A 17255-nucleotide genomic window follows, 5' to 3' on the forward strand; every position below is an offset into this window, starting at 1 on the left:
CCCCTTAAAGTGTTCCTCCTCAAGATGACAACAGATGCCAAAGTACAAAGAGCACATGGTTACACCCAGCCCGCTAACCAATCAAATGCCTTTTGATTTCAAAATCTTTCCCAAGTGACTATCTTTTCACAGAACTGTCAAGTAAAACCCACATCTACCAACACGAGACTGAAATAACACGAGAGGAAAACATTGCTGTCACTCTCTCATCTTTGATGTGAAATGACTTCACAAGCAATCAGTGACATGCGGTGAACAAAAATACCACAACAGGCCGATATACAGTCGCAGGAAGTGTGATGCTCAGCGAACAAAAGCTGGACCTTTTTTTTTTGTCATCCATTAAAAATGCATGATCTCACAACTCTTTGATGCTATATTTAGCATTGTTAAGAGGGCTCCTTTCGAGACCCCACTTCCTGCTGAATGTTCCATTAAAAATGGATAAGCCCCCAACACACCTGCTCATTGACTCACATCAGTAAAAGTAGCCCTCATCCCGGTCAATATCCACACACTCGCACAAATGGCAAATCTAATGAGAAGGTGGAATGTAGGGGGTGACATAATGCGGCTTGTTCTAATTAATTACTGGGGCTTGTTTTTTAATCCTGTGCACAATCAAAAATATATTGATTATAGCATTCATGGAAATGGTTAACAAGCGTTACCCCAAAACACTGCATAAGAATCTAATGTTTCTCTCTTCTCAGTGAGTGACAAGGCTTTAATTTAGGCTGCACATGTATTTCAATCATGATTTCTGTATAATGATTCATTTGCCTGTTGAAGTCCTGCCAGTCAGTTTGCCAGGCTCGGTCATGAACCACCAAACTGGGCTACTTTTTTTTATCTGTTTGGGCGGGGAAAAATTGCATGAGTGGCATCTAATCATTTTACTTTTTGTGCAGTTTTTCAAAATAAAAGGTTAAGGTACTTTATCATGAATTGGGGCCTTCGCTCTTCCATTTACTGTGATTGAGATTAAGAGTAAACTAGTAAACTCAACACCCAGTGACAGAATTTATGGCCAACAAAACCAAATGACATTTCAGTTCATTAAAACTGCACTGAATCATTTCCTTTCTAATCTTTATCTGGTCGTAGCTCTCTGATAAAGGCCTTGCAAAGCTGTTGCGTCTCCTAGATGGAAATAAAGACTGGGCAAGTTTACAGCTCTGATTGGGCTATGGGTAGTGATGGAATGTAACCAAGTACTTTTACTCAAGTACTAAACCAAAGTACAATTTTGAGGTACTTGTACTTTACTTGTCTATTTCCACTTTCTGGTATTTTATACTTCCACTTCCACTTCTTACTAAGTACTTTTTAGATTAAATGCTAAATCAGAGCAAAATGAGGGCATGTTTAAATTAACTTATCTTTTCGACAATCAAATTAGAAAAAACACTGATTCCAATAATCAGAAAAATGCAGACTAATGGATCTGATAATTGGCCAGGCTGATAATTGATCGACCCAAAGTATACCGTATATGCATATGTATAAATATATGTCTAATTTACTTTAACCTGTACCTTTGATACTTAAGTTAATTTTTTGCAAGAAAATTACTTTTGATACTTAAGTAAATTTAATATCAGATACTTTCAGACTTTTGCTCAAGTACTATCTACATGAGTGACTTTCACTTTTACCAAAGTAATATTGTAACACGTGTTCTTGACTTTTACACATCCAGCTTTTGGGTACTTTATACGACACTGGCTAATCACTTTAAGATATATATTTTTTTACATCATTCTCATCCATAAATAGTGTTATGTTCATTGTTAACAGCCACGTAAGTATCTTCATAATGACAAACTGCTGTTAATTCACAACTGGCAATGAACTGCAGGAAATGTTGATATCTCACTGACAACCAATAATGACATTTCTGCACTGCAGCTGAGTAAGCTCATGTTGGAATGACAGTACAAGCTCGGATTAATAAGCCAATGATACAATATGACGCACTAAAAAGTGTCATGTCTTATCAACTATCTTCCACAGTAATGGTCATTTAGACTTTTTAACTACCTAGCTAGCTACCAGGTATGGAAATGATGCAATCAGCTAAATTGTTTATCTAGTAAAAGGCTATGAGTCTTATTTACAGCAGATAAACACAATCCACTCAATGTTTCATCCAAATAATGCAGAGTGCTGTTTCTTTTGAGATAAATACAGATAGTGCCATAAAAGAATACATATGCTATAAATCTGACAACAGCCAAGAACTGCAGTTTGCAGTTTTGCCAACTCTTAGAAATACATTTCCAAGAGGTTTAAGCCCAGCAGGCAAGACATTTAGGCTAGCAAAGTTGACAGCTTGTTAAAGCGCAATGAATAATGCAAGTTATACACAAACTTGTTGCTCTTGCAATTTGTTGAATATTGTACTCTATACCAAAATTGACTGAATAAAAAAAATTATTTTAAAAAACACCATTATTCATTGTGTACCATCATCACTTCTCACTTTCCACCAGTTGTTGGTCAAGTAACTTACCAAGCATGCTGCTGGTTCACCAAAATGATAAGAACTGTGTTTCTTTCCAAGAAAACCAACCATAAAAAGCTTCATTTTGCAAGCTCAAGGAACTTGATTTGTCACCAACAATTGTCATTTATGTTGGCAAAATGAAGTAAAAATGTTACCACTTTCAGTTTAGTTATTTATTATCAAGACAATCATCAATCAGTGCAATCAAATTTGTGTCTCTTGTGACTTGAAAACTGCTCCCTTACTAATTGACTTTAATTGACTGTTCAGCCATCTCAGTACCAAAGTAAAGAGATGTAATGATTGCCACCATCTCTTCTCTTCAGGGCCAAACATGAGAGGGCTGTTCTAGCATGATACAAGACCCGAGGCCATCAGCTGGAGCAGCGGCCTCAAATCCCCATTACTCCCCGTCACACACATCAATGAAGAATAATCCAGCTGCTCGATTAATGGCACGTAATATGTTACACTTGGAGGATCTGTAATAAGAAACTCAGTGAGGATACCTCGAGGGTTGATTAGAATTCAGCCACATTTTACTGCATACTGGTAAATCAATATATTACAGTTAAACCACACCATGCTCTGAATATAAATAAGTATTAGCAGCATTAGCTTGGAGATGCACTGACCTATTTGTATGTTTGAAATGAAGAGCTTGAGAATATGTCAGGATATACGTGTTTGTGTGTGTGTGTGTGTGTGTGTGTGTGTGTGTGTGTGTGTGTGTGTGTGTGTGTGTGTGTGGGGGGGTTATCTATCAGTCAGGCTATCTCCTGACCGGGGAGCTCTGACAGTAATGTGAAGATCAATACTTTCTGACGTAAAGAGGAGGAGCCGCTGCAGAACTGGAGAGCATCGCTCCGTATGACACGTGTATAAATCTACACACACATACATGAACACACACACTTTCATTCTTTCCAGACATCCGAGCCCTGTTCAGACCTGGTATCAACATGCTTCCTGAGCGATCCAGTCACTAGTGGACAGCTTTAAGTAGAGGTGTGAACATCTCCGAGACACATTGAGGACGCATTTGAGATCTGATCACTCAGACCGCATTCGGAGATGGTCGCACTGGGCCACACTGAAGGACTGCCTATTCATCTGAGTTACTCAATGAAACAAGAAGAAAAAAACACGGAGGGCAGAATGGATATCACACTATCTGATTTCCATGTAGTTCACTGTAACATGATCTACATGTGAACATGTATATGTTTGGGGTCTCTAATAAAGAGAGCCTGGTATACACAGCATCCTTGCCAACAGCTGATTGAACACACCGTTTCACCATTTATGCTAAAATGAAAGAACATTTTATTGACAGTGAGCATGTCAAATTTTACAAATACAGCCAGTTTTGTACATGATTAATTGCATATACAGTGTGGAAGTGAGATCCGATCACATGTTCATTTGAGATGTAAAATGCCACGTGTGAACTGACGGACTGAGAGCTGTCCTCTTCTAATCACATCACTCAGGACAGATGTTAATATTCCCTCTGACTCACCCCAAAATTTGACCAACCCAGGTCTTATGAATAATGGTGAGTGAATGTAAGAAGACACACACACACACACACACACACACACAACACCACAGCTGGGTCAACTGAGCCAAGGTTGGTGGCAGCGTGGCAGCGGGGAATACAAATGACTCTCCTGTGATGCAAAAGGGCTAACAGATCAGGCTGTAAAGAAGATAATCTGCTGTGTCTCTGCTCAGTTGTGTAGCTGCTGTCTGAGCAGCAGACACTGCGCAGCATCTGATGATATCCGCTGGGAATTCATGTTCGGTTTGAAGCTCTTTTAAGATGCAGAAGTTAGGAATAGAGTGCTATCAAAGCAAACTCTTGAAACTTGGGAGAATACTGCCATACCTAAGTTCTGTTTCGACAGTGAAAAAAATAAAAATGCTCTTACATAACAGCGATGTTATTGTGTGTTACTTAAATCGGGCTGGAAATAGATTTTGACGATTTGATTCTGGTTGCAAAAAAACAATGCCACAAACTACAATAAATAGCATTTTGATGATTTATTCATGGTCGGGCTCACAGAAAATAAGAAGTTGGAGGGTAAAAAGAAAAATTCTCATTGGAGGGATCGGGTTTGGACAGTCGTATTTTGGGGAACTTGCAGGATTGTGTCAAAGGTGAATAATGCCGCCATATTCACAAGTGTCATAGGTCTCACAATGCCTCATAAAGCTGAACAGTTTGCAAAGAAACTCAGGGAAAAACATGTCATAGGTAGAGTTTGCGGGGAGGCAGGAGGGGCACTGCTTCCCTAGTGGCTGAGAAATGTCACCACATCGAGTCGAACATAGGTCCAACGAAAATATTTCTTGCTATATTAAAATATTTGAGTGATCCTATCAATTACAAATGCTTGTAAGAAATAAATCTGAATGCTATGATGTTTGTTTTTGTAATAAATGCATGGTCATGTGACATGGCTTGTTGTGACGGGCGACTTTAGTAGCGAGCTCCCTCTCCTCAACAGTTATTGATTCTGCTCGCCATCTTTCTGTTATACACACAACAGTGATCTGTGTGTGAGTGTGCATATTTCAGTTTTCAGTTTCATATGACAGACTACGCCTATGGTTTATGTTCTCTGTTGCTCAGACAAGCTAATAGAAAAACATGCAGAGAGAAGACAAGAAAGGAGGGGTTTGCACCATTATAGTACAGGTGGGTAGTTCCTGTGTGGTCGCTATGTTTCACTTTTAATGAGGAACTGCTCCAAATGACACATGGAGTAGGACACAACCACAAAGCACTGCGCTTTAAATTCCCGTTTCACCTTCCTAGAAAAAATACCCGCACTACTGTGTTGACACATGTATGTGTTACCATGGTTACTGAAGGGCCTTGCATACAGATCGCTTCTTTGACAGGTCTCACACCATCACCACCTCATCTTGCCTACAAACATGAAGTGTCCTCCTTAGTTCACCTCTAGATGTGATTCCTGTTGTGTGCTTTGATGAAACTGCCACTTTTGCATCCTACAAGCAGTTTTACCTGCAAGAAACATTGACGCTCCTCCTTCTATAAGTAACACACATTTCACATTCATCAATTAAAGAAGGCAAGCTATCAAACACCAAACACTGATTTCATAACTGTGAACTGAGAATGGTTGAAACGAGCGGAATAGCTACATAAAATCAGTCTGAGAGCAAGAGCCTGGGAATGGGACCAGGAATAAATCTAGTTCCCAGAATAAGAAAAAATCCTGTTGCCCACGACAACATTAAATTCTGGTGGAAACACTGGGACGAGTGTATTGTATGACTCCAAATGGCCTGCTCTTCCAGAAATGGTATTTTTCCATCTGGGACCGTATCATTATAGAGCTATATTAATTGACGTATGGACCTGGTTTATGATTCCTCCCTGCCGTCCTTAATAACGACCCTGAAGCTGTCATACCTCCATCATCCCACAGCCACTCACGGCAATAACATCCATAGATCGATCATAAGTCATCCAGCCCTGCTTATTGAAACAGGCAGGAATTCCCAGAAGGCTTTTCACCGTCGGCAGAGATGGCCACTGCGCGTGACTGGCTGCGAATGTTGAGTGTCACTATTTATCTTTTCATGGCAGGATAAAAAAAAATATCAGTCTATAAAAACATCACGGTCCAGGAAGAGAAAATTTCAAACAGCTTGTAAATCAGGCAGAAACACCGGCTCAGATAGATGTGGGAGAACACAGAGGGAGGAAACATCTTTAATGACCCAAACATATCTGTATACAGTTAGAATAGCACCACGACTTAACAGCAGTTTATGGGAGCAACCTGGTACATTAGTCCTATGAGTGCCATCATTCACTACATATATAGACTCTTTTCACACCAGTCATTTTGACTCGTCAAAGCAGGAAAAATGCAGATGTAAACAGATAAATTAACAATGGCCCCATTCATGTCAGAGCCGTGGAACTGGCTCACCTGAATGGAAAAGAGCCATTATTCATGTCATTGATTCCACCTGCTTTGACAAGTGAGGTGTCTGCTGTGAGAAGCGTCTAACTACTCCACTTTCCAGGTGGGCAGACATGTTTGTACAGAAAAGACATAAAAGGAAAGGAGCCGCTTTTTTTTCAAGAGTGTTCAATTAACTGAGGCAGATAAAGGAATAATTCAACATTTGAGACGCTGCCTGTTCGCTTTATCTCGAGTGACTTGGACTAAAGATGGATACTACTCGTATGTGTGTGTGTGTGTGTGTGTGTGTGTGTGTGCTAAATCTGAAGCTACCTCCAACAGCTGGTTAGCTTAACTTACCACAAAGACTTTAAACAGCAACAACAAAATGATTCTACGAGCACTTCTAAAACTCAGTGTTAACAAGATATATGGAAAAGTGATGCTGAAAACAACATGTTGTGGTTTTCTACTGGACTATTTCTTGGTTAGGTGCAGTTACTTCCTGTTTGCCTGATTATATGGTGATGATGAAGCTCTATCACAACCAAAATTTTAAACTTTTAACATGTAACTTTGGAGATTTTGAGACATTTTTGTCTCATTTATACATGTAATTACTACTTACACACTGCTGGGTATGGAGCTGTAGTCTGATACTACTGCTTGACCAGATTCTGAATCATGAATGTGCATTCAGATTGAAAGCAAAGCACATTTTTTTGCTACCTTTTGGCATTCATCTGACTGGCTTTTTGGCCATGACAGTAGCTGTATCTAGCAAAATTCACAACATTCATGGATTCTAGGGCTGAAACGAATCCTCTAGTAATTCATGTAACTAGATTACTAAAAAGCCTTGAGGCAAATCACTCGTCGGAGTCAGTGAACAGCAGAGCAATGACAGTGAAGTGAACCAGGTGATGATTACTGAAGTTTGCTCGAGTCGACAGCAACAACGCTTAAGTGCAATAAAACCTTGACAGTTCTCGATCAATACACCTGTTAAACAAGCACACGTGTAAACATGTGGAAAGTGATATTTTAACCTTTGCTATCTGCAGTCTCTCATCCACCACTGCTGTTTTACACAAGCACAGCATGGTAGCTTGGCTATTAGCGAAAGTTACAAACAACGTAGCTTGATCAAAAGCTGTCTGTATGTAGTAGCTGTTTAGCTTAGTCTGTAACAGTATCTTAAAATTTGTCAAATTTTTGTGAAACTTTGCCTCTGGCTGAGACAAACCAGCCCCTCCTCCTCCCCAGCAGTACCTGCAGGATGTGGATCACCTGAGCTGAGGGAGGAGGACTGATGTCTCTGCTCTTCATTCTTTCTAAACTTCATTCACATTTTAGGTCTGTTTCCATGGAGATATTGATGAGTTTATAGTGATTTTGCAGTTGTAATTATTACTGTTGCTGCTCTTTTCCAGCCCATCAGCCTCTTCCCTGTTTCTGGTGTTTTTCCATTTATTTCCCTCACCTGTGTTGGTCCACCTCACTCCACCTGCACCTCACCCCTTCGTTAGTTGTGTGTGTATATAGTCTTTGTGCTCCTTCTTCTTCTGTGTTACCACCCTGTGTCTCTCACACCTGTTATTTTCAGTGTCTGCCTGTGGTATGTTTTCTGGTTTTTGTTCCTGCTCAGCTCTTGTGATTACAGGTTTTTACTTTGTGTTAGTTTTTCATTTGCTGCTTTATATTTAGGCGTTTTTGCACCTCTTGGTTTCCTTGGATTCTTGGTTTTTTGGATTATTTCAGCTTTAGTTAATAAAGCTTTTGTTTCTTAATCCTGCCTTCCTCTTGTGTGTTTCTGCATTTGGGTCCTCACCTTTTCACAAAGTGTCACTATTATTGCAATTTAAGCTCTGTCTTTCTCTAACGTTACTGTAAAGATCTGCACTCAGATACCAAAATTAAACACCGTTTGATTTAAAATGAACTTCTACTTTGTAGTACCAACGTAATTCGGTCAGTACCCTTAAAAGTACCGAACCCTATGCATTAAAACCAACAGGGAACTAATGATGTCACAAAAACTGCCCAGACACATTCATTACATCGCAAACAAGCATGAAACACCTGCTATGAACTTTGTAAGGGCAAAGTATGCAGATTTCTATGTTCATGTCCTTTTTCAGATAATTGAACTTGGTGAAATAGCTAAGTTAGTGGACCCTGTGCTCAGAATATTCACCACAGATATGAACTTATCCCTGAAGTTGAGCATGAATCCCCACACTCATGTTACTGTTATCCTTGGTGGTGATATCCCTTTCCAGTGCACCTCCATACAACATAAACCCAAAAGTGCTGGAACCACAAATGGGATTTTTAGTGCAAAAGTAAAAACATTTGTGTGTGATAATGTTGGAAGGCTTTTGTTGTTTGACTTTACACCTAAAATAAAACAAATACATCTGCACATAGTTCATGTGAGTCAGCCATTTGAAACAATTTATGCTCTAAATGTGAGTCGAATTTGGCTGAGATGAAAGAGATTGGATTATGGTTCAGCAGCACCACGTCCCAGTGGGACGTACAGCAGCTGCATGTTGTGGTAAGTAAATAAAAAAGCATTTGGGAGGATCAATACACTGAGCTGATTAAGGCCTGACACTCGGCATGTATGTTTCATGAGTCCTGCTCCGCTTCCTTTCCTTTCCGCCTCTCCCCGCCTGTTTTTACACTTCCAACAGCCATCACATATCCAGAGAGAGAAGGAAGTGACAAGCTCAGCTCAGCAGTAATTGGCCAGCTCACAGATGACATGGCAGAAAGACGCAGGGGAGACAGACAGGAGGAGAAGCTGCTCCATATTAAACAAAGGTCCACCCGCACGTGGCGGTACCTGCCCCGTGCAGAACGTCTTCCTCTGCATGATTCAAAGGCCAGAGATGACATCAGCTCGATTGTTCAGACAGCATAATGGATCAGTTTCACTACGATGTGGAAGGAGGCTTTGATGAAACGGATAAAGGGAAACCATGACACAGCTTTACTTTAACGAGCCACATTCAGCTTCAGAGGAGAAACTTCTCTCTTACTTGTACGCGATCAAACTTTGTCCCAGTGTTGCAGAAAGCATCTTGTTTGTGCTTTGAGTGTTTCATTACTGTGTGGCTTTAGGGTTGTGGTTGTATCGGGATGTCAAGTACTCGAAAGTCTTGCAGTCTCTTTGTTCCAGCGCTAACAAAAGCCTACCAATAGCATCATAGCGCAATGACAACACCTTACAGAGATGAACAGCCCCTCACGACACACAGCACTTAGCACTCAGGTCAGAGTTTAATTTCCGTCTCGTCAGACTCAAGAGATTTTTGGCTTTAAGTGCTTGCACATATACACCGGCTGCGTGGTTAGCTTTCACTCAGGAGTGGCTTTCAGCTGGCCACTTCACCACACAGACCTGATAGGAGAGGTGCAGAAATGGATGGAGGTTTTGGTTGTTCCAAACCTCTTCAACTGGAACCCTGCGTCCTGCGAGGAACTGTTGGTGCTAATGCATTTAGATATTTGCCTCTACACAGCTCTGTGTTAGAGGTCTATGAAGAGTTAATGAAGCTTTACAGCTTAGGTGTCACTGACATATGTAACCACACATGGGCGTGTTCCTTTTAAAAATGGGTCAACCAAGCCAATTTTCTGTACAGGTCCATTCTAACAATGATCAAAAACTATTAGTATATTCTACTCTAAGGAATGTCAGAATATTGGTTTATTTATTGTAAATCATGATAGTTATATAGCACCCAATGGATGTTTTAGTTGTTTTTGTAATCTTAGATTGAGCCCTTTATATCTAGTATATACAGTGGGAGTGCGTACTCTTCCACAGAGTCTGCCATGTTGCACCACCATGTTTCTACAGTAGCTCAGAACGGACAAACCAAGCACCGGCTCTAGAGAGCGCCTTTCAGAGGGTATTTTTAGCTGTTGTTTGCAATCAGCAAGTTCAATGTGTAAGAACTGTCTACCTGTCATTACAACGAAATAGGAGGCAGCACCAGACTGTAGCTGCCGTTTGCTTGTTAGCTCAGTTAGCCGTGCAGCTAGTAGGCAACAGAACCTGAACCGGTCCCAGCAAAGACACAAAAAGATGGCGACTCAGGCAGAGACAGAGAGGTGAAGTGTGAGTGTTACAAGAGAGAGGTTGGGCATCATCAGCCCAGTATTGGTGTGGTCCGCACACATGTTCAGAGACCTGAACTAAATAACAGGCCATCAGACCATCGACTCTTGAGGTACAAAGTAGGGTTTGGCGATATGTTAAAATTTTCCAACCGGCCACTGTCAGCCCATCGATTGGCGCCAGCACGTGCAGTGGGTGGGGAGTACGCTACACTAACACCGAGAGACGCTCGGTTGTTGTTGCTGTTTATATTATCACCATGAGCCTAGGTGATTGCTGTGTGATTTTTGGGGACCAAATATTTATCCTGTTTGAATAAATTTGCCTTTACCTTACCCTCTGACATCCGCAGTCTTTAATGTGAAAAGATAACTTCACTCAAACATTACAGCCCAAAATTTAAGGCTACTTTTTTTAATAAATCAAAATACATCTCCTTGAGAACTGTGTGCGCTGTAGGCGATTTTGCCTAGACAGCTTAAATAAAAACTAATAGTTTTATGCAACAGTTTGGTTTGGTCAGCGTTGTTCATACACTGAGAGATTCACTGAGTGTTTAATCCTGGAGGCTACAGCGTTTTTTTCTCTCACCAGACAAGCGTATTTGTGCCTGAAAAATGTGGATACAAAACGCTGCACATCGCACTTTTCTAACAGTTTGTGAACTCGCGCATATGTTGAATTTATTCCCAACTCTTCAGCGCAAGTGGCGCAGCTGCACTGCTTGTCAACTTGCTAGGGTAACTTGCACACAGGGCCCTGCTCCCCAGCACTAGTCAGTTCTGCTCCTCCTTGACTTTCTAATCACAGTAAGAAAACCACAGATTTTGCCCGTTCCGATATTTGGCACTTACAGTTTAATTACATATTGAGTGAAATCTTCAAGGTGGCAGAATTTATTCAGCAAAATGAAATGTCAAAAATAGACCAAAATATCGGCTCCAACAAACCAACCGGCGATGGGTTGAGCATATCGTCGATTGGCGATATATTCGTCCAATTGCCCAATGCTAGTACAAAGTAGCATTACAAGACAGGCCGAGGCTGGCTGGTTAGCATGCTAACTTCATTAGAAACCCCTGCAACAATAAAGGCAGAACTGACATGAAAACAGTTCTTCATATTTTGTTGATAATTTTAGTTATACTAGAATGTTTTACATATTGTACCTTTAAAGGAAATACATAGAACAGATTAAAAACCGAACTTGGAAAGCTACTTAGTTTAGATACTAGTGTGGTCTTTACCCAGTAGGTCTACAACTGCTGACAACATTGCCCATAGCTTGTAAGTTGCCAGCACACATTTACACATTCTTTGGCATCTTTTCTCCATTTTCTTGCTAGCTGCTGTCAATCAAACACAAAAACACTGACACACCCCGTATCCATCAAAATTACTATTGTGAGTGCAAATAGGTGATTTAGAAAAAAATCAAACCGTGGCACCTTCCAGTGGTAGTACAAAGAAAAGACACAATGGAAATTAACAATGCATGATAACCCCAAGGAATACTACAAATAAAAACTACCAGAACCACCAGAATAATTGGAAAGATTCTATGAGGACATAACATAATTCTACATATATGATCTTCAAATAGCACAATATACTCCCAAGTGTTACTGTAGCCTCCACAGAGAAGATGAAGGGAACAAGAACCAACTGAAAAGCCATGGGGCTGCGTTCAGATAAGATAATTAGGTCTATGGTGTATATAACCAGGACTGTGCAGAAGGAGGCCCAGAAGTGTCTGATTATCTCTGCTACAGGAAACATGTTTGTTAGCATGTGGCCAACACAAACCACATGCTTAGCACAAAAAAAATGAATTTAAGCTAAAAGATGATTTACTGTATTATTTTACTACCATTTCATTGCAATCCATCCATCCATCCATCCATCCATCCATCGTGATATTTGGACACACTTTTGTGAGGCAGTTTTAATGTCCACCTCACAATGGACAAACTGCACTTGAGCAGTCAAGCTAGGTCAAGTTTAACACTATGAATATGTATCCAAAAGTTTGTTTGTAACAAGGATGAAAATTCGCATTTGTATATTGGTGAGCAATCGGCATTAGCTAATGATCCATAACCCGTCTCACTGTGGAAGGTTTGCTATCAAGGAGTGTCAAAACAAGTAGCAATTTCCAAACAGGAGGATCCGCTTGCCAGGCTAGTCATATCTTATATTGCATAATGCTAACTCCTACCAAAGATCATGGTGTTTTAGCGGCAGATTGAGAGATTAAGAGATATGAGAGAGAGGAGCGCAACCCCGAGCCCCACACATACTATGGTTTTCATGCTAGTGAACTCCCATCCCTTCACCTGCATAAAACCCACACACGGACAAAAGCTAGCGCTGCTACTTTTACTGTTTGGAAAACTTGAGACTGTCCTGACATGCTGGAATTTATGAAGCCTGAAACACATTAATTAGTCAAGAGGACGGATTAATTAGGACATTAGAATGCAAACAAAAAAAATCGGAAATTCAGAGTGCTGTTGGAAATTGTTAGTTTTTCAAAGCAGCACACTTTCAAGAGCAGTCTGTGTTTCATGAACAGTTTAAACAGCAGCCCTAGCTAATTGTAGCTACTGTGGACCAACGGGTGAACAACCTAAAATAATGAGTAGGGAAGAGTGAGCAGCTAACGTTAGCTAGTAGCCTGCATTTTAAACTTATTAACTACATTTTGTATTAAAGTACATATCAATAGGAAACTGCATCTTGTATCCATTTTCTTTATTAATTCATAAAGATAGCGTGCACTCTACTGCATTGCGCAGCCATGCTCTTATTTTAATGTAGAGTGTCAGATTGGATTTAAGAACCCACAAGACCCGATTCTCCTGTTTTCTTCACAGACCCAGTCTTGATGTAGCCTAATATAGCCACTCCAATCGAGTAATCACAGAGAATAAATGTACTTAAATATCCAATAATAGTAAAAACAACAGCAACTACTGCTACTATTATTTTAATATAGGACTGGCTGATACAGTATTTTTAAAACCCATCTTGGCTGTGTGGCACCATGTTTTCTTACAGTGTGCGAACACTCATTCACTACCAGTACAACAGAGAATAAGGAGAAGTGACCAAATATGGGGAAAATGATTGTAATCTAACGTGATTGCTGCTTCTTTTCTCCAAATTTTCTGCTTTCATTGCTTGTAAAACTATGAAAAATCAAACTATAATTATATATTAATGTATTCGCTTTTAATGTAATTTCCATTTAACCTTAATGTTGAATTCTGTAAGACCTTCAAAGCTACAAGTTGCTCTTTAAATAAAAAACTTAACAAAGCTTTAAATAGTGATGACATCTCAACAGGGGGCGCCACGCGGCCATTACAGATGGTGGATCAGTATCCATTTCACTTCTCAGTGTCTGGCCTGATGTGGCGTTGATATAGTGATAGGGGTGTGTCTCAGTCAGGACCTCCCAAGAGGAGGGTGGACATCTGCTCCCTCTGAGGTCCTGTCACATGAAATTACAGACTTAATCAAGTCCTCTCCATCTCCTTCGCCCTTCTCCACCTCCCTCTCTATGTGACTTTCTCTCTTTCTTCCCCTCTCCTCCACCCCTTCCTTCCGTCTGTTCCCTCTTCCTCTACACTCTCGTCTCCTATACATCACATACATTTTTACTCCTCGCTCTTTTCTCCTTGACTTTCCTTTTTAGCCTCTCTCACCACCCCCGCCCCCTCATCACACCTCCCCCTTCTCGTCTCCTCTCCTCTCCTCCCCTGCCTCTAGGTCATAAGGAGCGGATCCAGCCTCCTGTTCCCGAGTCTTACTTAAACTTCAGTTATGTCAGCCGGCCTGCAGCAGTGCTGTACCAAAGCCCCAGGGATCCAGTGACCTTAGAAGCGCACGGGGAAAAAAATGCAAGATACACTGTAGTGTAAATGGCCAAAGTACATCAGACATAAGAAGGAAAGGCAGGGAGGGATATCACTTGAATTGGACTCTGTGGTTTGGTTTGTTGACTCAAACAAATAATTAGAAATTATTGCTGTAGCCTGCTGCTGCAGATATGCAGTTTCACTTGGTATGAATCGCCTAATATTATTATATTATTCTAATTTTGCTCCTGAAGGGGATTTCAGACACAATACGATATTTTTAATTCAACAAATTCATTTACTTGAGTGTTTTTGTCGTGCTTCTTTATTTTCACACGCTGACTGAAGTCTGCTTATTCAAGTTGTCACGCAAATAGTTATCTCAGGCCTTGATTGTTGCTTCAGGCGTGGCCACTTCAAAGACTCCTTGGAAAAGTGTATTTTTGCCAAAACAGCATGGTGCCCCTTGTGAGTCAGGGCTGCATGCACATCTGGCCATCATGTAATCAAGCAATTAATGGGAAAAGCAGTGCGACTCTGCGCCGTGTGGTGTAAGATTGGAAATATTTCAACCTCTAAAATAACGCTGGAAAAACACACCGCACAGCACAAGAGAGGAGCGCATGCCCGGCACGATGTACCGCAGGAAAACAAATGGTATTGTGGTATTCTGATTGAATATTTAAAATAAAAAATTAAATTATGGTTACCAATCTATCTGTATCTAAATACACAGTCTGTGAGGGAAAAATACACACTCCTGGTAGTCAGTGCAGTGTGCACTGACTCGGTGTGGAATCTGCTTGCATGTGTGTTTTGTTGACATCTGACCAGTCCTGTTGTTTTCCTTTGGAGATGCATCTTTCCCTCCATTTGTGCCTCCTACAGCAAATTCACCACTGTTTGCATCCACTCACGTCTTTGTATTGACTTTGTTATGAGAGAGAAGAAGTTCTGGTTCTTGTGGTATACTGCGTGCGTTTTCCTCTCGCCCCACGTTTACAGTCTGTATCTGCACAGTCACTATGTTATACAAGCAAAAACAAAAACTCCATAAAAGGTTTCAGATTTTGCAATGAAAAGTCACAATAATGCTTTTTGGTTTCCATTGAATAATAGATGGAAACAAGTACACTGAACATGAACTAAACTGGCAAAAGACAAATAAAGCCTCACCATCCATGGGTGGTACCCTATAAACCTCTCTTTCACTATGATATTCAGTCTGACTCAGGGCTGGATTGTTCCCAGAAAAACAAAAGTTGAATTAAGGCACAAAGGAAGCATGTCTGGCAATACATAACCAAAACAGGAAGAGGCATTGTTTTCCCTGGTCACTATCCTCAGGTAACACTGGAATGACGGAAACAAGAACCCTGCTGATAGAGGAGGCAAAGAAGGTGAAGGAGAGTGATAGAAACCAAGGTCAAACAAGCGTGAACGAACAGGCATTCACTGGATGGAGAGCAATGGTGTGTTAAAAAAATCTGTTCCCCCGCTGATATGTGCTACACCTTACCACCAGGACGGTTTAAAACCATCAGTCTTTCTACTAGATCAGTAAGTGACAAGACCTGGTTACAACCGGATGTTTTACTCTGCCTTTTCATAGCACCGGGTTCAGCATTTCTGCTGCTAGCCATTACCATATTGCCAACGCTGGTTTAGCCATAGTGGTGCCAACAGTAACACTACAGGGAAATGGACAGAGAGCAGTGACACCACTAAAATATGACTTCAAACATGATATAAATACATTTCTGTCAGACCCTGTAATGAATTCTAACAGTGCTTTCCATACAGAACTCTGGGATTATGATGTGTGTTAGCCTTGTGTTGCTCCTCATGATTGATATACACTGGAATAGAGTTTATTATTAAATCCACGTCACTGAGCATAACATCACCTGAAGCTCAGTGAAATAATGAAAAACCTTGCATGACAACAGAATGTGTCCTCAATGCAAAAATCACAGAAAAAAAAACTCCTGGCAAAAGAATGTCCTGCACACATGGACACACACAACACAATGAAGTGCCGGCAAACCCCCGGAGGAAAAGCCCATCACAATTCAGCTAATCCCTTCCTCAATCAACCCAATGTCAGTGTCAACCCCTGATAAGCCCCATAACCAACCACTGCACACACACACACACATGAAAAAAACAGAGTGAATCCCACTCACCCATGGCAAAGAATGGGATCCCCAGCAGTGTGGAGTTGAACTTCCCGTCTGATATAAAGAAGATCCCTGCGGCAGTCACGTTGGCGATGCAGATGGTCAGCACCCCCAGGAGGCCCAGGAACGGCTTCCCCCTCAGGCAGTCCCGCATGGAGCTGGAGATGGTGGCGGCCAGGAGCACCAGCACCAGGCTGACCAACACCTCCCCCTTGGCCAGCACGCCCGTCTGGTGGAAGTCACGCCACAGGCTGAAGGAGGTGAGCGACTGGATGTGGAGCTGGTCGGTCGCGTGGGGCGCCTCTGCCGTGGACAGCCGGCTGACCAGGGCGCAGAACTCGTTCTCCCAGCGCTCGGCAATGACATCCTGCACCACGGGTCCGTGGTTGCGGAGGTAGTAGGTGATCTGGACAGCGCGGGCGAACTTGACCTGCTGGTCACGGCTGTTGGGCGAGAAGGACACGCCACCCAGCTGGTGGCCGATGAAGGACACACGGCCATCCTGTAGGGGATTTAGAAATATCTCACATTAGCTCTGATGAAGGATAACAATTTTCAGAAAAATACACCATTAAATAAGTTCCCAGTGCTCCTGGCCACACCCCAATAACTTGAAAT

General features: G+C 41.4%; 1 protein-coding gene across 1 annotated transcript in view; it reads right to left on the reverse strand.

The window, feature by feature from the left end:
- Positions 1 to 17255, reverse strand: part of ptchd4 (patched domain containing 4) — a 46546-nt gene that overhangs the window by 16159 nt on the left and 13132 nt on the right. Inside the window, exon 2 of the mRNA XM_073493548.1 lies at positions 16644 to 17139. Coding sequence (XP_073349649.1) covers positions 16644 to 17139 — 496 coding nt within the window. The remainder of the gene's footprint in view (positions 1 to 16643; positions 17140 to 17255) is intronic.

The sequence above is a fragment of the Pagrus major genome, chromosome 22, assembly GCF_040436345.1.
Source record: "Pagrus major chromosome 22, Pma_NU_1.0".
In the NCBI taxonomy this organism is placed as follows: Eukaryota; Metazoa; Chordata; class Actinopteri; order Spariformes; family Sparidae; genus Pagrus; species Pagrus major.